The sequence below is a fragment of the Geotrypetes seraphini genome, chromosome 7 (genome assembly GCF_902459505.1).
Source record: "Geotrypetes seraphini chromosome 7, aGeoSer1.1, whole genome shotgun sequence".
Taxonomy (NCBI): Eukaryota; Metazoa; Chordata; class Amphibia; order Gymnophiona; family Dermophiidae; genus Geotrypetes; species Geotrypetes seraphini.
In genome coordinates, this window is record NC_047090.1 from 136373816 (window position 1) to 136398513 (window position 24698).

At 43.2% G+C, this 24698-nt stretch overlaps 1 protein-coding gene across 1 annotated transcript in view; it reads left to right on the plus strand.

Annotated features, from left to right (window-relative positions):
• LOC117364275 (prostaglandin E2 receptor EP2 subtype-like) overlaps positions 1-24465 on the plus strand; it is a 35039-nt gene extending 10574 nt beyond the window's left edge. Inside the window, exon 2 of the mRNA XM_033953307.1 lies at positions 23039-24465. Within this exon, the coding sequence (XP_033809198.1) occupies positions 23039-23356 (318 nt within the window). The 3' untranslated portion in view covers positions 23357-24465. The remainder of the gene's footprint in view (positions 1-23038) is intronic.
• The last annotated feature ends 233 nt before the right edge of the window (positions 24466-24698 follow it).

Genomic DNA, 24698 nt, shown 5'->3' on the forward strand with positions numbered 1-24698 from the left:
CTCAGCATTATCGGTTGGATGTGGGGGCGCATGCGGAGGCTGTGTTTAGTGCTTCGGTTGTTACGGAGGCGGCGTTTGCTTCCCACCCAGATTGAGGATTGCTTTGCTACATCTGCTGCTGTTGCTAAGGAAGGAAAAACTATGTTCTTACCTGTTAATTTTCTTTCCTTTAGATGCAGCAGGTGAATCCAGAGCCCCACCTTTTCTGGATATTGACTATCGTTTTTTTTCTTTTGCAACTTTCAAAGTCTGTTATTATTGATAGTTGTATTCTGTATTATTACCTTTTGAAATTTGTTATGGGAAAGAAGTTTTTTACATGCTAAGCATATTGATGGTTATGGATGCTTGGGCAAGGAGCAATACTGAAGATGCAGGAGGTGTGCCAGCCAATAGGACCACCTGTTTGTTAATCAGTTTCTCTATCTCCACCTGCTGGTAGATGTGTGCTATCCCCATTGGTCTCTGGATTCATCTGCTGTGTCTAAAGGAAAGAAAATTAACAGGTAAGAACATAATTTTTCCTTACTCATTGCCATCATGGGTATTGTATATTCCTTTATAAAATAGATATCCAGAACTATTACCCCCAATAGAACACAAATGCCCTCACTAACAACATAAGTGCTTCATCACTTTGTGAAACTATAGATTTCCACAAATATGTGATTTTACGTAAATGAATATTAAAATTTATAAATGGATTCATAAGATTTATATAAGTACAAATAAGGTTTATATATACAGTAGAATCTCAGCTAACTGATATTCAGTTAACCAGCACTCTCAACCAACCAGCAAAAAAGGTCTCCCGCGCTCCTAAGACAATCTGCAAAGTGGTGCTCCTGACCTCCCCTCTCTCCCTCCCTCCAGCCCCAGAGGCATCAACAGCAGCCACAAATCTCCCTCCCTCCATTCCCGAAGCACCAGAGCTGGTCCTGATAATCCCCTCCCTCCCTCCATTCCCAAAGCAGTAAAGACAGTCCTGAGAACTTCCTCCCTTCCTTCATTCCCAAAGCATAACAGCCTGTCCTGGCAACCCCCCCCCTTCCCTCCTTCCTCATTCACCTGACAAGCAGAGGAAGCGTGGCAAAGGAAAGGCTCTGCCAGAGCTGACCAGAAGCTGACTGTTTACTGGCACGTCTTCTGCTTACCAGCTGCCACTACATTGTCAGGGGGTGGAGGAGGGGGATGGAGTCAGTCCAGAGGAAGGCTACTAAAATGGTGCGTGGTTTTTGTCATAAGGCGTATGGGGATAGACTTAAAGATCTCAATCTGTATACTTTGGAGGAAAGGTAGGAGAGGGGAGATATGATAGAGACATTTAAATACCTACGTGGCATAAATGTGTATGAGTCGAGTCTTTTCATTTGAAAGGAAGCTCTGGAATGAGAGGGCATAAACTTTGGGTTGGTTTCGGTACTAAATACGAAACTGTAACTGAAATTCATTTGTCTTCTACTAACCAGAAAGAGCGTGATCACCCTGAGTAGGCCTATTCTTGCTATCAGAAGTTAAGCAAGGTTGGGCCTGGATGGGAAACCACCTGGGAATAATACCAGGTGCTGTAGGCTGAGGGGCCTCATATTGGGCAACAGCAATATAGTGGAGCCACACACTGTGTGGGAGAAAGCAGTGGCAAACCACTCCTGTACTCTGCCATGAAACTTCACACGGTGGATTCCTCACTGCATGTTGCCATGAGTCAGTGGCCAACTTGGTGGCATAATCCATCCAACCAGAAAGTGCTATTGTGAGATATTCAGCAGCACTGCCCAATTAAGTGTGACCTAATTGCTCCTTCTGGCAATCTGACCTGGTTTTAAGTGGGCAAGAGCCTCTCCTGCTCAATTAAACCCCTTTGCATATCAACCCTGTATTTGCAGTAGCTTTCTAAGTGCAGGCTGATTACTAACTGATTAGAGATGCTAGCCCAGGAGGGTAATAATTGTTGAAATAGCCAGTGGCCAGAGTCATGTGGGCAGGTTTGAACATCAAGTTCGATTATTTTCCCCATGCCAGAAACAGATAATAGCAGCTATAATCTTCAGCAGAGGAAGCAGAAATTTTACATTAGTAGAACATGTATTTTTTTTCATCCTGTAGGCATATTCTAGAAAAGGAGACAACTGCTTTAATTAAAAAAGCGGAGATATATAGATATATATATACCAACAGGAAAGATTTTATATGAGGTCTGGTGGGGTGAGGTGTCTTTCAATTCTGTTCCACATTCAAATCAGAACCTGGTCCTCCTTTTCACCCAGATTGAGAGTGTGACATAGTGGTAGAGCTAAAGCCTCAACAGCATGAGGTAGTGGGTTCAAACCCCACGCTGCTCCCTGTGACCCTGGGTAAGTCACTTAATCCTCCACTGCCCCAGGTACATTAGGTAGATTGTGAGCCCACCAGGACAGATAGATAAAATGCTTGAAGTATCTGTATGTAAACTGCTTTTAGAGTGGTTGTAAAACTACAAAAGGCAGTATACAAGTTTCAATACATTTTAAAAAATCAGAGAACAGGTTTTGTCCTTATCCTCTTTCTGCAAACAGTTCCTATATCAGTCTATTTTTAATGCGCATGATTACCCTTAACCTTTTAATCGCAATAAGATCTTGTGCAGGGTGTTTCCTCTGCTCAGTTTCAGATGTTGGTGATGTCAGAAGGATGACATCACATATTTGCAAAGGGTTAAAGATGATCATACATTTTCTAATCAAGTTCATAATATGAGGTCTGTTTAAAAGTTCCACGACAGTTGGAATTGTGCACCAACAGGAAGTTCTTTTGAGATGCACTAGGCGGCGTTGAGTAGCTTGAAACCTCATGAGTAACCTCCTTTTTTCCGTTTGTTGATATCTGTTTTCGTCTACACGCTATGGCAGTTTTTATGAGATGTGTTTTCTTGATCGACTATTTTTCATCATGTGCGACTTCAGTGAGCAGCGCTACAGTGTGAAGTTCTGTTTTAAACTGGGTAAGACTGCTACAAAAAAACTTATGAAATGTTGAAAGTGGCTTATGGGGAACATGTCATGAGTCATGGAATGTGTTTTGAATGCATCAAAATTCCAGAATTTTGCACAAAAAACACAATGACGGTTCTTCTCCAGCTACCTTACTCTCCTGACTTGGCCCCTGCTGACTTCTTGTTTCCTAACTTAAATCCACGCTGAAAGGAAAGCAATTCGACATCATTGAAGACATAAAGCAAAATTCAATGCAGCAACTTTTGGCGATTCCTAAAGATGCATTTAAGGACTGTTTCCAGAAGCAAAAATGACATCGGGAAAAGTGTATATACGTAGGGAAGGGGAGTACTTTAAAGAGGACCCAATGGAATAAGTTGTAAGATTGTTTAATAAATTTTTATTTTTAAATGATTTGGAAATTGGAACGGAATAAAGTGATTAAATTTGCAGATGGCATTAAACTGTTCAAAGTTGTTAAAACGCATGCAGATTGTGAAAAATTGCAGGCAGATCTTAGGAAATTAGAAGATTGGGCATCCAAGTGGCAGATGAAATTTAATGTGGGCAAATGCAAAATGATGCACATTTGGAAGAATAACCCAAAATCACAGTTACTAGATGCTAGGGTCCACCTTGGGGGTTAGCGCCCAAGAAAAGGATCTGGGTGTCATTTTAGACAATATGATGAAACCTTCCGCCCAATGTGCGGTGGGGGCCAAAAAAGCAAACAAGATGCTAGGAGTTATTTAAAAAAGGATGGTTAACAAGACTAAGAATGTTATATTGCCTCTGTATCGCTCCATGATGCAGTTCTGGTCTCCTTAATCAAGAAAGTTATTAGAGAATGACATGGGGACAAATGTGTCCCCATCCCCGCAGGAACTCAATTTCTCTGCTGGGTCCCCATGAGTTTTGTCTCTATCCCTGTCCTTGCCCCATTCCTGTAAGCTCTGCCTTAACAGCACAAGCCTCGAACACTTATGATTTTTAAGTGTTTGAGGTTTGAGCAGATGGGGACAGAGCCTTTCAAGAATGGGGCAGGGACAAGAAAAGAACTCAGTGGGCTGGGCCGGGAAAATGAGTTCTCATTGGGACAGGGAAAAATTTGTTCCCATGCCATTCTCTAAAGTACTAGAAAAGGTTCAAAGAAGAGCGACCAAGATGATAAAGGGAACTGAACTACTCTCGTATGAGGAAAAACTAAAATGGTTAGGGCTCTTCAGCCTAGAAAAGAGATGGCTGAGATATGATTGAGGTCTATAAAATCCTGAGTGTAGTAGAACGGATACAAGTGGATCAATTTTTCACTTCATAAAAAATTACAAAGACTAGGGGACACTCGATGAAGTTACAGGGAAATACTTTTAAAATCAATGGGAGGAAATTTTTTTTACTCAGAATAGTTAAGCTCTGGAAGTGGGTTAGATTCCTCAGAACCCCACTTAATACAGTGTTACAATTTGTCCACAAAAGAATAGAACTTTTTTTATGACCTCATACAACTTTTTATTAACTTTGACAAAAAATCTATTGAAATTTTTTTTTTAAATATCAATTATAGCACTTAATGAATTATTGCATTCACATGAAAAGGATGGAGGCGGACCAATGATTGAAACCATAATATTGCATTTGTCAATAGCCTTTGGCTGTTATGAGATGTAGCAATACGATCTGAGGTTTTGCCTTCTTCCATTTATGATCTATCAGTGCAATTGAATTGACAAAGTTAATTTCTGTTTCATTCCACTTTCTTTGTGTATTTGATATTTGGTTTGCCTTTTCTATGGGAAACTTTCTTACATCAGTAAGGCTGCAACTCTGGGAATTAAACTTCAAGTGGGGCAAAGGGGAATCTCAGGCCACCAAGATAAATAAGTCATTTTAGACAACAGCAACAGCTGGAATTGTTCTTGCCCCTGTACCAACCTGGGAGCACCAGAAAAGTGTTAGGGGAGGATTTAAGTAGAAGAGACATGGAGGGGCTTTCTTTGCCCTGTGAAGAGTAAAGTTTTGAAAAAAAGAGGTTGCAGCTTACAAAATTATAATTTAGAGCCACACAGGAGCCTTTTGGGATGGAAATTTGGTGCAGGATAGATGCTCTATGATGGGGGAGGGGAGCTATCCCATGTTCCTGCTGATAGTAATGTGTGGGCATTATTGCCATTGGTAATAACCATGCTTTCTAGGCCCCAGGAACAGTACCATGGTAGTCACTAAACTATGGTCCTCGATTTTCATTGCCTAATCAGCACTGAAGTACCCAAAGTGCATTAAAAAGATGCATTTTAGCACATTTTACTAAATAGAACTCTTCCTGAGATAACTACTTTGCAAATGTAGCCAACAGTCTTTTTTTTTTTTGTCCTAAAAATTTAGAAAAAATGTTTGAAATTAAGAACCTTCAAACTAACACAGTTCTGGAAAAAAATATTAAACCCAGCACTCAGAAGATCATAGAAGTTTGTATTTTGTATTTATTTATTTAATACCCTGCCTTTCCCAAGGTGGGTCCCAATAAAGTACATACACAAACAGAATCACATACAGTACAACAAATCGAACATGAATAAAAAAACATAATACTGTTAAAGCCAATACTTAGCATTCTAAGCAGTGTCCTTGGTATCAGGGGCATAGCCAGATGCCCGGTTTTGGGAGGTCATAAAGCCAAAGTGACATGACAATCCCACTCCGCCAAATTCCTGCCCAGCATCTCTTCATCCTGTCTCCCCCCCCCCCTCCCCTGGTGATCAAGGAGTCACTTAACTCCTCTGAAACCCGCCCCCCCAATACCTTTAGATCCTTTAGGTCTTTGCCGGCAGCAACTCATTCCCCTTGCTCACACAGGCTCTAAGCCTTCCCTCTGATACAAATTCCTGGTCCTGCAAGCAGGAAGTTGCATCAGAGGGAAGGCTCAGGCTGGCACAAGCAGGGGGAATATGTTGCTGCTTGCTGCTGATGAAGAGCTATAAAGGATTTAAAGTACCAGGGGGGTTAGGAGAATGAAGTGACAATCCCCCCCCCCCCCCGATCTCCTGAAGGAAGAAATGCTAGGCGTAGCCATGAGTGGGCTGGGACCCACAGCCCCACCCAGTTTGGGCTTTGTCCCACTGAAAATTTAACCTCCTTTGGTGTGGCTTGTGAGGATTTCTGCCAGCTGAAGTTCTCCCTGTCGAAAGAATTTACATGTTGGGTGGCTGTCGGTATTATCCTGTTGTCACCACTGTTCCCAGCCATAGCCCACTCCCTCCCTCGCACATGCTCAGTTTTCTTGCTTGAATGAAACTTAGAATATGCACACACAGGCTAGTGGCAGCAGCTCCGGGACAATGCCATCAGCTGCCCAACATGTAAACCTTTTGGCTAGAAGGAGGTGTTTAGCTGATGGGGGGTAAATGGCACAGGTATGCCATTTACCATGGGGGACACTAGGGGGGGAGGAGCAGAAATTAAATTTAGGTTTGCTTTAGTTGGGGAGGGGAGATGAAATTTATGGCCACCCAATTTGCTCTTAGGCCCACCCTAAATCAACTGCCTGGCTACACTATTGATGCCGGGAGTCTTCAGCTGGTGGGGCTTGGGCATCCCTACCAACCACTTCACTGCTGGGTGGGCCTAAGTCAAAAGTAGCTGGACCTGTGCCCACCTGAGCCTATCCATGGCTACACCACTGCTTGGTATCTTAATTATACATATAAAAAGTACCCAGTGGTGTAGTAAGGGTAGAAGGCACCTGGGGCAGTAGCGCCCCCCCACCACGCCCTCCTCTGTACCCCCAGTGGCGTAGTAAGGATGAGCGGCAGCCGGGATGGTGATGCCCCCTCCCCGGCCCTCTTCCCCCCCTGCTGTGCGCACATAGCCTTCCCTTTCCCCATACATTTTTAGCTTCTCCGGCGTGAGCAGCATGCCCACGTTGGTGTTGGCTCGCCTTTTAACATCACTTCCTAGGCACGGGTGACAAAAGTGATGTCAGAGAGAGTGCTGATGCTCACATTGGGGAAGTAAAAAAGATACGGGGGAAGGCAAGGGTCGCATGCACGCTGCAAGGAGAGGAGCAGAGGTGGAGGGGTGCCCTGACTTAGGAAGACCGTGCCTGGGGTGGACCGCCTCCCGCCCCCATACTATGCTACTGTATGCCCCCGCTCCTTCCCGTCCCCCATGCCACACTTATTCTCTCCCTTCCCCCCATACCTCTAAATCTTTGCCAGCGCGAGTGGCTTTTCTCCAGCATGCTCCTCGCACCAGCATCAGATTTCCCTTTGATGTCATGACCTGGAAGTGATTCATAGAAGAGCCAGGCTGACGTGAGCAACAGGCAGGAGAAGTTGCTCGCGCTAGCAAAGATCTACAAAAGTATGGGGTGGGGGAAGGGATGGTGTGAGCGTGGCATGGTGTGGTGGGTCAGGCCAGAGAGGTGCTGGCACCCCTACCAAAATGTTATTCAGGGTGGTACACAAACCCCCCACCACATTTACTACTACATCACTGAAAGTACCCTTTCTTTTCCTTTAAAGATTAACAATTTCACACAAATCAGCTCTTCAGAGGTACCCTAGTTTAACACACCAATGTATCATACAAGCTTACTTTACCCTCCAAAAAACCTTTAAAAAAAATTAAAACCCAGAGATTACCTTATAACTAAACTAAAATTTAATCTTATATACCGGGTCTTCAATCAAAGGAAGCTCGACGTGTTTAACAACAAATTAAAAACCAGAAAGAGTGCAGAGAAAGAATGCTCCATTGCTGATAAGGAGTCTTTGGGTGTGAGTATTTTACCTTCTGGGAGGATTGTTTTAAACTGAAATTCTGTGTTTTATGTAAAATTCTTAATTGATTTAAAAAGCTACTTAAAAAAAATAAGATAATAAAGCTTTCTGTTAGTATTTTTGGACCCACTGAACAAAAAGCTATCCAAAGTGGTTATGTGACTTACTTATACCACAAGATAGAGGGATGTCAACTGCATAGTCATGGAAAATTTCAGTTTTTAAGCCAATTATGAAGAAAGGAGGAATGTTTTTCACTATTTGGTTCAATTGGGCGTTTTTGTCAGCAAATTATCAACCCTTAGTAATAGATTAAATCCAGGATCTGCAGATCATTCTGAAGCTTCCACAAAAATAAATAACATAACTTATATATACCTCATAAACCTAAGAGATTTTTTCAAGTTTCAAGTTTATTAACACAATTTGATTAATCGCCTATTATAATCACTAAGCGATGTACATAGCAAAAATATATCAAGTAAAAAGGGGTTAACATTTTAACAAAAGAACATTTAGCTTAAACAAACATACAGTTAGGAAGGAAAAGATAAAAGTTACAATTTTTGTTTGGGGTAGAATAAGGTAATAACAATAGGTAAAGGGGAGTAATAACCTCAGCAATTTTAAATTTATATTAAGTATATTAAGTATCCCTAGTTAAACATACTGGGGCCCAAGTCAGAAATTTAGAAGGGGCTCCAACAGAAACAGGCTGTACAACATATCTTGTAACTTTGGGAAAACCTAGAGGCCCTCTTTGTCATGGGTTCCTCGAGCAATGAACAAAGAGGTGGAAGTAGGAAAACAATGGGACACTAGGAACAAATGATACTATATGATAGGGTGGAAGGATGATATTACATGTGAAAGAGGACAATGAGTCAAATAGAATATACTGTAAGTTCTGCAGGGAACAGAATGCACCATGGAATCTTTATGGACAGAAGTTCCATATGTGAAGGGGAAGAGAATAATGATGGGCTCCACCACAGTCTGCCTGGCTACAGTGAACAGATGATGAAATGTTAACAGAAATTAAGGAATCTAGCGTTTGCCAGAACTATAACAATGGATAATTTCAGTTACCTCAGTATTTACTTGATAAATTTCAAGTCAGGGCATGCTAGGGAGTTAAAGTTTCCAGATGAAATATAGTAAATGACTGCTTTATAACGCATCTGTTTCAGGAACTGACAAGAGGAGATATTTTAGATCTAGTCCTTAATCAAATGCAGTATTTAAGGAGGAAGTTGTCAAGGCAATATCTTGCGCCATTTGCCTCTTAATGTGACTTAAAGGGCATTAACATGGGCCTTACCTTAACTCAGTGATATTTAACACTGAAAGGATCAGTAAAACCATGTGGGTCTGCTCTGATCCAATTTTTTGGCCAATTCAGAAAGAGCTATTGATGCACTAAAAAGTTTACATGCAAATGATTCACATGGACACATGGATGTTCACCATAATCACTGGCTCTCCAATCCGATGGATTGCTGTGAGAGCAACTTTCACACATGCGCAGAGCTGGCAGGGGAAGCCCAAACAGCTGAGAGGCAGAGGAAAGCCTCCTGCCATGTTATTTGGGGCAGGAAACTATTTTTTTCTGTATTTTTTAAAATGGGCACAGATGCTGTGCATGTTACACCCACACAATATCTGCCCCATTAAAAAAAGCCCCCCCCGGCCGATGATTGCCCTCCCCAACGACCCCCAACGAACGTGGCGCCGGGAATCCTCCCTGTACTAGCCTTAGGGGCTTTAGGCCCCTCCTCGTGCATCACATGATGCACCAGGGAGGGAAAGGCCCACCATTTTGAACTGGTGGGCCTATGAGCAGAACAGACTGAACTTCCTTCCCACTCCAACTTCTCTAAAATGGTACGGAGTGGTGGTGCGGTTTCAGGGGACCTCTGGTGGCAGAGGGAGTGAACATCCCTCCTGCCTTTTTTTCAGCAAAGGGGGATGGGAGGGAATATTTGGGGGCACCTGGCGTGGGAGTGGGCCTTTGGTGGCAGGAGGGAGTGGGAATTCCTCCTGCCATTTTGCTGCTGCAGGGTGGGGGGAGGAAGTCGCATTGCAGGCTGGAGTGGGCATCATTTCTGCCATTTTTGCTTTTGAGGGAGAGGTGGGGTTGGCATGGCAGGAGGGAATGGGCATCCCTTCTGCCATTTTTTCTGGCTGGGGGGGTCAGTTCCCGATGCTGGTTCAACAGAGAAAGTTGTCATCGACAGGGGTGTGTGTTTGCTTTTTTTCTTTTTTTTTCTAATGGGGCAGATATTGTGCAAGTGTAATATTCACAATATCTGTGCCCATTAAAAAAAAAAGTTAGGTAAGCGACATCTTGACTAGTCGCCTTTTTTTTGGAGCGCTGAAAACAATCACTTTTTTAGTGAATCGGGAAGCCATCAATCGTTCTACTAGTTTACATGGCATCAATCGTTCTACTAGTTTACATGGCATTTTAATATTAATCAGCTTATTTGCATGGTTGGATCAGGGATTGAACTGAGCGATTGTGCAGAAAACTAGGCGATGAGCCGTTTTCTGCATCGGGTCGACAAATGCGATCATCACTAAAGTTGTCAAAACAGGTTTGGCTTTAGTGCATCTGGGCCTAAGTCACCACGGGTTATATAGTAATGAGATGCAAAACTTGCAGCCTTTCAGATGTTTGGTTTATCTGCATGACTACCCCTAGGGAGATTCTTTCTGTACATCTCTTATCCATAGCCTCTTTATACATTATTTAGAAAAGCATCTGGCTTTTGAATGAGGAGTATTTCTTTACTCATGGTGTACTCCACGGGAAAACATGAGGGAGTAAATAAGAATTGTCTTTTAATAGAGACTAAGTTGTTTTTGGAAAGAGGGCAACATTTCAGAAAGTTTATTTCAAAATCAATTATAATGCACTGTCTTCTTTGACCACCTCTCAGTGAACTAGTGCTTGGAAAAGTAAAATCCAAAATCACAAAGTCATGAATTTGTAAAACTAATTAAGTCTCAAGAGACTGGGGTGAGATACAAGATGTGGTCACAAGTTAAGCAACCTGAGTCATCCCAAGACCACTTCCCATTCTTCTTCAGGTTAAAGAGCACATATTTTTAGAACTGATTATTTCACTGTCAAATAGAAATAGTGAAGGAAGCGATAGGCAATAAGAAAAACTCATTCAGAAAATGGAAGAAGGACAAATCTGAGGGAAACTGGAAAGAACACAGAAAGTATCAAAAGGAATGTCATCGTGTGGTTCGAAAAGCCAAAAAAGAGTATGAAGAGAGGCTAGCCAGGGAAGCACGAAATTTCAAGCCGTTCTTTAGATATATTAAAGGGAAACAGCCGGCTAGGGAAGAGGTGGGACCACTGGACGACGGAGACCTGAAGGGAGCGGTGAAGGAAGAGAAAGACTTAACATGTTCTTTTCATCGGTATTTACAAGCGAAGACACAACCAACATACCGGAACCTGAACAAATCTTTAAGGGAAATCAAGCACAAAAGTTAACATCCATGGAAGTGAGCCTTGATGAGGTGCGCAGGCAGATAGAAAAACTAAAAACTGACAAATCGCCGGGTCCGGATGGAATCCATCCAAGGGTTCTGAAGGAACTAAAGGAAGAAATAGCAGAACTACTGCAGCAAATTTGCAACCTATCTCTGAAAACAGGTGTGATTCCGGAGGATTGGAAGATAGCCAACGTAACGCCCATCTTTAAAAAGGGATCAAGAGGGGACCCGGGAAACTACAGACCGGTGAGTCTGACCTCGGTTCCGGGGAAAATGGCGGAAGCACTGATAAAAGAAAACATCGATGAACATTTTGAAAGAAACGAACTTCTGAAAACCAGCCAACATGGTTTCTGCAGGGGAAGATCGTGCCTGACTAACTTACTGCACTTCTTCGAAGGAATTAACAAACAAATGGACAGAGGAGACCCCATAGACATCATATACCTAGATTTCCAGAAAGCCTTTGACAAGGTGCCTCATGAACGTCTACTCCAGAAACTGAAGAACCATGGGGTGGACGGAGACGTGCATAGATGGATCAGAAACTGGTTAGAAGGTAGGAAACAGAGGGTAGGGGTGAAGGGCCACTACTCAGACTGGAGAAAGGTCACGAGTGGTGTTCCGCAGGGCTCGGTGCTCGGGCCACTGCTTTTTAACATATTCATAAATGATCTAGAAACAGGGACGAAGTGTGAGATAATAAAATTTGCGGACGACACCAAACTATTCAGTAGAGCTCGGACAAAGGAGGACTGCGAAGAATTGCAAAGAGACTTGGACAAACTAGGAGAATGGGCAGAGAGATGGCAGATGAAATTCAATGTTGGGAAGTGTAAAGTATTGCATGTGGGAAGCAAAAACTCGAGGTATAATTATGCGATGGGAGGGAAGTTTTTGAATGAGAGTGCCCAAGAAAGGGACTTGGGGGTGATGGTAGACATGACAATGAAGCCGACAGCACAGTGCGCAGCTGCCGCTAAGAGAGCAAATAGAATGCTAGGTATAATCAAGAAAGGTATTAAAACCAGAACGAAAGAAGTTATCCTGCCGCTGTATCGGGCAATGGTGCGCCCACATCTTGAGTACTGCGTCCAGTATTGGTCACCGTACCTTAAGAAGGATATGGCATTGCTCGAGAGAGTTCAGAGGAGAGCAACACGACTGATTAAGGGGATGGAAAGCCTTTCATATGCTGAGAGATTGGAAAAACTGGGACTCTTTTCCCTAGAAAAGAGAAGATTAAGAGGGGATATGATAGAGACTTACAAGATCATGAAGGGCATAGAGAGAGTAGAGAGGGACAGATTCTTCAAACTTTCAGAGAATAAAAAAAACAAGAGGGCATTCGGAAAAGTTGAAAGGAGGCAAATTCAAAACTAATGCTAGGAAATTCTTCTTTACACAACGGGTGGTGGACACCTGGAATACAATTCCAGAGGAAGTTATAGGGCAGAGTACAGTACTGGGGTTTAAGAAAGGTTTGGGGGGGAGACACAGGCACTTAGGTGTAATTACCTGCTGGACTTACTATTTGCTCAGGACTGCAGCGCTTTAACATCAACTAAGCTGGGACCGGGTTGCTGAATCCCTGCAGGCATCTGCGGAGACAGACGCCCGACGTCACGCGGGTCCTTTCTCCGAGGTAGAAAGGGACGCCGCGACTGCAGGAGACCGGGGAGACACAGGCACTTAGGTGTAATTACCTGCTGGACTTACTATTTGCTCAGGACTGCAGCGCTTTAACATCAACTAAGCTGGGACCGGGTTGCTGAATCCCTGCAGGCATCTGCGGAGACAGACGCCCGACGTCACGCGGGTCCTTTCTCCGAGGTAGAAAGGGACGCCGCGACTGCAGGAGACCGGGGAGACACAGGCACTTAGGTGTAATTACCTGCTGGACTTACTATTTGCTCAGGACTGCAGCGCTTTAACATCAACTAAGCTGGGACCGGGTTGCTGAATCCCTGCAGGCATCTGCGGAGACAGACGCCCGACGTCACGCGGGTCCTTTCTCCGAGGTAGAAAGGGACGCCGCGACTGCAGGAGACCGGGGAGACACAGGCACTTAGGTGTAATTACCTGCTGGACTTACTATTTGCTCAGGACTGCAGCGCTTTAACATCAACTAAGCTGGGACCGGGTTGCTGAATCCCTGCAGGCATCTGCGGAGACAGACGCCCGACGTCACGCGGGTCCTTTCTCCGAGGTAGAAAGGGACGCCACGACTGCAGGAGACCGGGGAGACACAGGCACTTAGGTGTAATTACCTGCTGGACTTACTATTTGCTCAGGACTGCAGCGCTTTAACATCAACTAAGCTGGGACCGGGTTGCTGAATCCCTGCAGGCATCTGCGGAGACAGACGCCCGACGTCACGCGGGTCCTTTCTCCGAGGTAGAAAGGGACGCCGCGACTGCAGGAGACCGGGGAGACACAGGCACTTAGGTGTAATTACCTGCTGGACTTACTATTTGCTCAGGACTGCAGCGCTTTAACATCAACTAAGCTGGGACCGGGTTGCTGAATCCCTGCAGGCATCTGCGGAGACAGACGCCCGACGTCACGCGGGTCCTTTCTCCGAGGTAGAAAGGGACGCCGCGACTGCAGGAGACCGGGGAGACACAGGCACTTAGGTGTAATTACCTGCTGGACTTACTATTTGCTCAGGACTGCAGCGCTTTAACATCAACTAAGCTGGGACCGGGTTGCTGAATCCCTGCAGGCATCTGCGGAGACAGACGCCCGACGTCACGCGGGTCCTTTCTCCGAGGTAGAAAGGGACGCCGCGACTGCAGGAGACCGGGGAGACACAGGCACTTAGGTGTAATTACCTGCTGGACTTACTATTTGCTCAGGACTGCAGCGCTTTAACATCAACTAAGCTGGGACCGGGTTGCTGAATCCCTGCAGGCATCTGCGGAGACAGACGCCCGACGTCACGCGGGTCCTTTCTCCGAGGTAGAAAGGGACGCCGCGACTGCAGGAGACCGGGGAGACACAGGCACTTAGGTGTAATTACCTGCTGGACTTACTATTTGCTCAGGACTGCAGCGCTTTAACATCAACTAAGCTGGGACCGGGTTGCTGAATCCCTGCAGGCATCTGCGGAGACAGACGCCCGACGTCACGCGGGTCCTTTCTCCGAGGTAGAAAGGGACGCCGCGACTGCAGGAGACCGGGGAGACACAGGCACTTAGGTGTAATTACCTGCTGGACTTACTATTTGCTCAGGACTGCAGCGCTTTAACATCAACTAAGCTGGGACCGGGTTGCTGAATCCCTGCAGGCATCTGCGGAGACAGACGCCCGACGTCACGCGGGTCCTTTCTCCGAGGTAGAAAGGGACGCCGCGACTGCGGCGCGCGGCCGCAGGGCGCGGCCGCAGGGCGTGGCCAAAGGGGCGTGCCCTAAGGGGCACGTTTTGCCCCTTGGGAGCCCCTTGGAGACACTGGGAGAAACGGGAGAAACGTATGTAACTTTAACTTTAACTATAATATGGGGAAAAGAAAAGGGAAAGCAAAAGTGTCTACGCCTATTTTAATGGGTCCCATAGATAGACATTTAGTTCCATCCAGTGTGCTCAGCCATAGCCAAGGAGCGAGTTCACTATCAGGAGCATCTCTGAGTCCTCCAGGTAGAACTCCACCACCTCCACCAGGTATTCCTGGTGAATTGGACCCAAATCCGGGCTCCATTTTTCAGCCAGAGGAAATCTCTGAGCAACAGACATCACCCTTACTGTCTTATGGGGTGATGCCGAAAGCCTTATCTTTTTAAGATGAGGCTTTGGCTCCTAGAGATCCTAAGGCTGAACCTCAGGAAGTTACTTTAAAAGATGTTTGGTTAATTAATACTCGAATGGAGGGGTTATTAAGATCTGTGGTGACACAGAATGAAAAATTTTCAAAGGAAGTGATTGATAAGTTTGTGAATGTTGATTCAAACTTAAAGATTATAGAAAAATCTATTAGGTCAACAGAGTCCCAAATGTTTACTTTACAAGCAGTCTCCTCATCAGCTGTTAAGGATTTTCATATTTCTCATTTGAAATTTGAAAAAATGGAGAACTTGCAGAGGGCAAAAAATCTACGTCTAGTCAATTTTCCCAAAACTCATTTGATTTCTCCCGAAATATTGGTTAAGAAATATTTTAAGGAAGTTTTGGGAATGGCTGACATAGAAAATTTGCCTTTAACCAATCTATATTATATTCCTCAGAAGAAAAAAGTTTCCATAGAACCGGGTATAGATCAGTTGGAACAGATTGATTTTGATTTAACTGGTTTCTTAGAGGACTCACAGGATATAATCCAAACTAGATCTACACTCTTAATAACATGTACGAGAGAAATAGATAAATCCTTAATAATGAAAGCTTATTTTCAGAATAAACAAACAAAATTTTGTGGAGACAATGTATTAATATTTCCAGATGTGGCCCAAGCAACACAATTAAGAAGAAAATCTTTTTTGGTTTTGAAATCTAGGGTATTAGCTTTAGGAGCCACATTTTATTTAAAATTTCCCTGTAAATGTTTGATTAAATTTCAGGAAAACGAATATGTTTATTGGGACTCAATGCAGTTAGAACAATTTTTACAACGTCATGAAACAAGTTTACCTTCTTCTCTCACCACATAATTAATAATTTGGAGTTTTTGATTTGTATTTATACACCAGAATGATTGATCTTTATTGATCAGGATTATATTTAAATATGTCTGTTTCATTTACCTGTTTTCTCTCTCAAATTATGTGGACTAGAGGAAATTATATAGAAGAACCTTTAGTAGGTTATAACATTTGTATTTATGTTTCTGTAAAATTCCTTTTCTTTTCTTATTATTTGTATAAATGATAATGTAAAATTTTGAAAATAAATAAAAAAAAAAAAAAAAAAAGAAAGGTTTGGACAAATTCCTGCTGGAAAAGGGGATAGAGGGGTATAGATAGAAATTTACTGCACAGGTCCTAAACCTGTTGGGCCGCTGCGTGAGCGGACTGCTGGGCGCAATGGACCTCGGGTCTGACCCAGCGGAGGCATTTCTTATGTTCTTATGTTCTTAATTGCATGGCCAAAAATCATGTTTTAATCTAAGTTCTCATGCATATGCTGCTTTTCCAAAAGCTCAAAGTAGCATGGAGTGATGGATGCAGGGACTGAGGGGAAATTTTTTTAAAAAATTGCATGTATGTATGAATATGGGGATGAGAAGGGCTCATCCAGGCAGTGTCGTAGTGAGGGGGGGGTGGACTGCCCCTTGTGCTGTCTTGGTGGGGGCACTGGCATCTCTCCTTTCTGCCCTCTCCGTTCCTTCCTACTTCACCCCCACCGCACGCACGCCTTCACTTCCTCCCCCCAATATCTCTAGCTCTTCGCTGGCGAAAGCAGCATCTCCAACCCGCTGCTTGGGACGGCCTCGGTGCTCCCCTTTGACATTACATCTGGGTCCCATGACTAGAAAGTGACATCATAGGGACAGACAATGCTGGCACATGCAGCAAATTGGAGATGCTGCTCGCGCCGGGGAAGCTAAACAGGTATGGGGGAAGGGAAGGGGCTTTTTCATGGCAAGGGGGGGAAGGCGCCTCCCACCCTCGCTACACCAATGCATCCAGGTTAAATCTGGGCCCATCCAAAATGGCAGATCTATCTATGCCTCTGGATGGTAGCAGTTATCACACTGGAATGACAGTATACATTAATTCACACGCTAACTGCATGCCATGGAATGGGATGGAGAGTGGGCATGGATTGCATCTTGCAGTAAGGACCCGATTCTGTATATGTCAACTAAAAAGTCAGTGCTAAGAGTGATGCTATAAAAGTTAGGCGCCCATTATAAAGCACTCTTAGCACTACCTAAGCATGCTTAGGCAGCATTAAGCATACTTACATTTAGGCACACCCTATTTATGCCAGGGTTTTCTTAGCATAAATGCCTGCACCTTAGGCGCCTAACTCAAAAGCATGCCCACGATACACCCCCTAACCACACCCGCTTTTAACTCTGTGCTTTACACTAGGGCCCGGATTCTATAAACAGTGCTATCAATCGCACGACTGTGTTGTTTGTAGAATCACAGCTTCAGGAAAGTAGGCGTCGGAAATGTAGGCCAGGTTTTCAAGGCACCTAAAACACACCTGTAATATACACCCTTTAAGATTTAGACAAAGTGACCAGAAAGATGTCTAGAAAGTCTTTTGTTTTGAGAGTGCCCACTTGGACGTTTTGACTAGTAAGACATCCAAGTGCTCGTTTATGCTGTCTTTTGGATGTCTATCTTTAAAAAAAAAAATGAACCCCATATTCTATAAATAGCGCCTTTAAACAAAATTATAAGCACTTCAAAACAAAAATGTAGGCGTCTTCTGGCACCTTAAAAAAACAGCACCTGTATTGCACCTACGGAGGCACTTTATGACTCCTAATGCCACTTCCAGCATTAGCTGCACCTACAGTGTCGTTAGGTGTCATAAAGCACCTCCGTAGGTGCTATTTTGTAAGGCGCCAGAAGACACCTACATTTTTGTTTTGAAGTGCTTTTCATTTTTTTAAAGGCGCTGTTTATAGAATATGGGGTTCATTTTTTTAAAAAAGAGAGACATCCAAAAGACAGCATAAATGAGCATTTGGATGTCTTATTAGTCAAAACATCCAAGTGGGCACTCTCAAAACAGACTTTCTAGACATCTTTCTGGTCACTTTGTCTAAATCTTAAAGGGGTATGTTAGAGGTGTGTTTTAGGTATGCAGTGTTCTCCCTAGAGCCTTTTAGCCGGGCGCTCCGCCCGGCTAATTTAGATGACCGCCCAGCTGTCATCTCAACCGCAATCCTGCTGCTGCTGCTGCTCAATCTTTAAAAATAAAAAAATCTTCTCACCGGCTTGGAGATTTACCGGGCTGACTTGGCACAGCCTGAATCGCAGGAGCCTGACTTTTAAAAAAATTTTTAACGCCAGCAAGTGACTTGAATCCATGCTCCGGGGCTCTAACATGTGCGTGCCGGCTTCCCTCCGAAACCGGAAGTCACATCCCTGGGGTGGAGAGAAGGGAAGCCAGCACCCACACTTTAGAGCCCCGGAGCATGGGTTCGCTACAGGAGACAGGTCAGCTTACAACTTGCTCTTGCTTGCTTTGGGCCTTCCTCGCTGCCGGGTCCTGCCTACTTTCTGTTTCCGTGAAGGCAGGACCCGGCAACGAGGAAGGCCTGAAGCAAGCAAGAGCAGCGAGTTGTAAGCTTCCCTCCGTCGCTGACCTATGGAAGATAGGTCAACAATGGAAGGAAGCTTACAACTTGCCTTAGTCCAGCCCTGCACAACATGCGGCCCAAAACGGATCTCACTGTGGCCCGCGCCCGATATGGCTCTCGCTCCGCTCTCTTGCTCGTGGGGGTTCAGACCGAGCCAGTTTCTCCCACTAAAAGGAACCACCAGCTGGAAGCGTCACTCGCGCGTGCTTCTCAAGAATAGACCTTGATGCAGGAAGGGGAAAGGGGTGTTGAGGGAAGTCCAGCTGTGAAAATACGCGTTTCCTTTTTCTCTTCACTGAGGCAGGAAGGCACAGGAGCAGGAGAAGCATCCCAGTTTGCCTAGAAATGGCTTGAGGCAAAGCTGTTCTGCTGTCGCATGCGAGATCCTGTGCCTCGCAGCAGGCTCTTGACAATAAGAACATAAGAAGTTGCCCCCGCTGAGTCAGACCAAAGGTCCATCTTGCTCAGCGGTCCGCTCCCGCGGCGGCCCATCAGGCCTAGTGCCTGAACAGTGGTCCCTGATTAATTTTGTAACTTACCTCTAATCCCATCCTATAATCTACCTTTACTCTTATCTGTACCCCTCAATCCCTTTGTCTTCCAAGTACCTATCCAAAGCTTCTTTGAAACCCTGTAGCGTGCTCCTGTTTATCACATCCTGTGGTAGCGCGTTCCATGTATCCACCACCCTCTGTGTGAAAAAAAACTTCCTGGCGTTTGTTCTAAACCTCTCCCCTTTCAATTTCTCTGAGTGCCCCCTTGTATTTATTGATCCCCTTAATTTGAAAAATGGGAAAATCCAGAAGATAATACTTCCAAGGATAGAAGGATTGGGAAGACGATGTGAATATGAAAATTTGCAGAAAGAAGACAATATGGAGCAGCTTTTTTCTGTTGGCTCACTGAAGAAACTGACAGCAATGCCTGACCATACAGATATATCCTTGAGTCCTGAAGAGCGGGTGTGCGCTTTAAGTAAACTTGGCTGCAATGTCACAATCAATGAGGACAATTCTCCACGCCACTACTTCTGATCCGGGGTAGAGATGGAACGGATGGCAGCTGTGTATTTAGAGGAGGGAAACCTGGAAAATGCATTTGTTCTTTATAACAAGTTTATAATCTTATTTGTAGAAAAATTCCCTAATCATCGAGACTATCGGCAGTGTGCTGTACCAGAGAAACAAGATATTATGAAGAAATTGAAGGATGTGGCCTTTCCCCAAACAGATAAGTTAATGAAAACTCTTTTAAAGAAGTATGGAATGGAATACCAGCAACAAACTGCAGACTGAATATCTACAGAAATTTGAGCAGCAGCAAATGATCGAAGAAGAAAAGAAGCAAATTGTACAGATGCGGCAGCAACAGTTTAACTATTTTGAAGATAAGCTCAGGAGGCAAGATTTAGCCCGAGATCAGATGAACATTAAAGGGCATTTGAAGGCATCTGAGCAGATTGAGGAGAACTTGTCCTGTTTTTCCATGCCTAAAAATACCACCTTGTCTAATGTAATCTCTGATCAGATCCTTAAGAGTGATGCAACTATTATATGTTGGACAGTCTTCTCCAGTAAACAGAGCTTTAAAGCCTGCAGCCATACAGAACCAGATGGTCAAAGGGCTCCGAAGTGTAGTATTGCCAAGGGATCTGTCTCACAAGTTTCTGCTGCTGGCAGATGTAAACACAGCACAAGAAATAGAGACGTGGCATTCTCTGTGGAAAGCTGATGCATAATGAATTTACTATTACCCATGTAATAGTGCCAAAGCAGTCTGCTGGCCCCGACTATAGTACAGTGATATGGAGAATGTGGAAGAATTATTCAGTGTTCAAGATCAACATGATCTCCTCACAGAAGAAAGACGGAGAGAAAGAGAGAGGCCTGGGCCAAAGGGGAAAGACAGGAAACAGATACTGGAGAGGGGGGAGAGAAGGGAAGGAGATAGAGATGTCAGACCATGGGGTGAAGTGGGAAAGAAGGAAAGGAGAAGAGAGAGATGCCAGAGAATAGGGGAGGGGTGGAGACAAAAAATGGAGAGGGGGTGAAGCTGAAATAAATCATGTACAAAGGAGAGAAAGGGCACAGGATATAGAATTTATTGAAGGGACATAGAGGGAAGATACCATATGGAACAGAGAGAAAGCAGACACTGGATGGAAAGGGCAGAGAGGGTGGACAGTGGATGCAAGGGACAGAGAGAGGGTGGACAGTAGATGGAAGGGGTAGAGAGAGAGAGGGCAGAGGGTGGATGGAAGGGGCAAAGAGAGAGGACAGATGTTGCATGGAAGGGAGCGAGGACAAATGCTGAATAGAAAGAAGAGAGCGAAGAAAAGATGACTAAAGCAGAAACGACAAAAGATAGAAAAAAAAATATTTTTGTTGCTTTACGTAGAATCAAGTAGTATTATAACTGTATTGATTAAAATTTATCAATAGGAAATGGAAATAAGGCAATTTGGGGGGGGGACTAAACCCCATTCCTCAGGTCAGGACAGGATACCATAACAGCTGTATACTGTACTGTCTTGAAGAAAGATTTGGCCTCTGAAAGCTAAAATTGAAAAATTGATTAGTCCAAAAAAAATGGTATTTTCTTATTTCTCATTATTTGTTTTATTTCTGTTTGTTAATTTGTAAGGTGGTGATTGTTATGTAGCAGTTTTTTTTCAAATTTACATCTACTGTCTTTATATTTTGCACAGTATTAGAGGACGTGTCACTGTTTCTGTGGTGTTGCATTGTATGCAGTCTGGTTTCTTGGTTAAGTTTAACTTTTGTCTACATAGTTCTATTTTTAGTTTGTGATTATTCCATATTGGGCGAGGGTGTATCTGTGTTCTGTGTGTATGAAAAGGACATGGCTTTCTATAGCAATGACTCTACAGGATCAATTGACTGTGCAGGATCTGGCTTGTTTAGTTTTACATTGAGTGTGTTGGTGTTCTAGTGCTCACAGCAGTGTTTAAAGATGCTGCCTTTTCCTAGGTGCATCCTTGTTGTGTGATTCATGGATTATTACTAAAAATATCTTTTTTTATATAGAGGAGGGGGTAGTTAAAAAAATGATCAGCACTGGCTGTCATATATACTAGGTACTCCACTGGATTTAATGACCCTATTCTAACTTTACTGTTGACATAGGTGTTATCCCCCCAACACACACAGACACACACACTATAAAGAATTAAATTAAAGTTGTATTATCAAGCAGCTTTCAAATGACATTATAAGCAATTAAAAATAAAATATTTTTAATACATTGCTAATTATTACCTGCATCTTTACCTAAACTGTTTTGCCCTAGCTCTTACTTTGCACTATAGCAAAATAAAAAAGAAGCAGATAAAGATCAATCACACAGGTCTCCTTCAAGGCTGAGTAATAGAGAATGACACGGTGACAAAATTCATCACCGTTCCCGTCCCCGCGGATAACCGCGGGAAATAATCCCATGTCATTTTTTTGTGTCTATTTCAGCCTCAGTCCTTCTACACCAGCATTCTTCAAAGCAAAGCTTGCGGTTCAGTGGTTGTGGCTATTCATACTCTGATTCTTTCCTCTCTCCTTAAAGAATGACATGAAGATGGTTTACCGCAGTTATCCATGGGGACGGGAACGGTGATGAATTTTGTCACCGTGTCATTCTCTACTGAGTAACACCTCTCCATAAATTATGTGGAAGAGGTCTGGAAGTGGGGATAGCATCTATTTCATATCCTCAGTGAGACCTCAGTAAGGAACCTAGTGATCAAAACATTATTAGAGGTGTTGTACAGCCATTTCTTGTATGACTGGATGAGCTATATTTATCTTTTTTTTTTTTAGTTGTTTAGTTTCATGCAGAAATAAATGGCTAGATTGAACCTAATGATTTCATGAACGCATTTCCCTTTTTTAAACCTCTATATATTTGCCCTTTGAAAAAGGGCAAATATCTAATTATTCACTTCTAGAATTGGATACTTCTTAAATTTAGTAAAAATATACTGGCACAAGTGTCAAACCTTAAAAAAGGAAGTCATATTGAGCATTGGAAAATAATAATAATTAACTAATAAAAATAGTATACATTTAATTTTCCCCACCACCAAATTTTCCCGCCCCACCCCACCCGGCTACTTTTTCATACCACCCAGCTGGAAAAAATTTCTGGGGAGAACACTGGGTATGCTTAGGACTTGGAGGCTCTGCAGGGATAATCAAATCTTAAAAAAAAAATATCCAGGGCACCATTTAGATTTTGGGGCCAGACCTGTTTTAAAAACGTCCGTCTGCTGCCACTTTTGGACATTTTTGTTTTTTTACATCAGATTCAATAGTTTAAATCTGATTCTGTAATAGGGAGTCAGCGTAGTTCAAATCAGAGAAGGGATAAATGGTTGTAATGAGACAACTCAACCACCAATCTTGCTGCTGTATAGACACCTACCATATTCCAAAGGATAATAAACAATGCATTGTATTGCTCACCTAGAATTGAGAATAAATATCTTTTGTTCCTTTGTGTCTTACAGATCCGAGTATATGTGAACAAAATGTACCCCATGGACAACTACAAGCTGGATCTTTTGGCTCTCAGATTTTTATCTCTGAATTCCATAATTGATCCCTGGGTATTCACCATATTAAGGCCTTCAATTCTGAGGTTAATGCACCCTGTATTGTGCTGTCAGTGTTCATTCAAGGGAGAGGACACTATGCAGGCGTTCTCTGTTACAAGTCAAATACCAGCAAAAAAACTGACCTTGATGGACAGTGGTTATGGCGGCTCCCACAAGAAACATCTGGAGAAACACAATAATGTGAACCCACAGGATAATGTGGAAATGTAGAGAGAAACAGAACAGGAAATGATTCTAATAGCTGTGCTTATGGAGAACAGAGCTGCTCAGTGGGACATTAATTAGCCCCACTGACACTTCATTACAATTATGTAAACAGTTATGCAGCTAAATAACATATGAAATGAAGAAACAGCAAATGAATTTATGACAATTCCAAAGACCTTGGAGGGCATGATTTTATAAATTAATTGAATCCATGAGGACTCCATCCTGCCTTAAAGAAACATGTCAAATGTTTACATTGCTGTATCATTGGACTCCGTGGTCCTATGTTATGGCCACATGAGCTGCCTCTACTGTGCTTGTTGAATAAATTAAGGGGGAAGAGCTAAGGCTAGCCTGTCTCCTGTCACCTTGCCACTAACCAGCAAGCCTTTCAAGGAGAAGACGGTTTTTAAGAAAACAATGGAAATAGCGATCCAGATCCATTGATCAACATGCGTTTTATTCAAAAAAGAAAATGTTTGGTATTGATATTTCAAAAAAGCCACTAAAATATTCCAACATGGTATGAATGCACTAGAAGATTTCTTGCAACATTACTTGTTGATCTCGCCCGATAAGGAGACTTGAGCAAACACCATTTCCTTAGTTTGACTCTATTATCATACTCTGCTTCCTTCTCCGGGACCCACCTTCTGTCTACTTTAACTTAAGCCAGGACAGTAAAAACTCTTGAATTAGGACAGAGTGCACATGAGGCTGAGAAAGAGGTGTGAACTGGGAAAAGCTGAGCTTGTAAAGCTGAGAATGGATCAGCATTTAGCTAGATGGTTGCCAGAGAAAGATATCTGGATAAGTATTCCAAATATCTTTACGATTTTCAGACAGCCTGTCCATTTAGTCCTAGATTTGAAACAGGTAAGTTATTCATTTAAAAGTTAGGGCTCATATTTATGTGGTCTACTTACATGGATAAAGTTATCCAAATGGCTGATGAATAACACCACTGTGCAGGAAAGCTGGGATGGGACAATATGATAGAGATGTTTACATGACATAAATGTGCATGAGGTGAGTCTCTTTCAAATGAAAGAAAGCTCTGCAATTAGGGGACATAGAATGAAGGTGAAAGGGAATAGACTCAGAAGTAACCTGAGGAAATATTTCTTCACAGAAAGGGTAATGAATGTGTGGAATGGCCTCCTGGTAGAATCAAAAATGTATCTGAATTCAAGAAAGCTTGGGATAAGTACATTGGATCTCTAAGGGAGAGGAAGGGATAGTAGATGCAATGGATAGACAGACTAGATAGACCATATGGTCTTTATTCTTCATTTTTCTCTGTTTCTTTGTGTATATAACCTTTTGGTCCAGGGACAGAGAAATG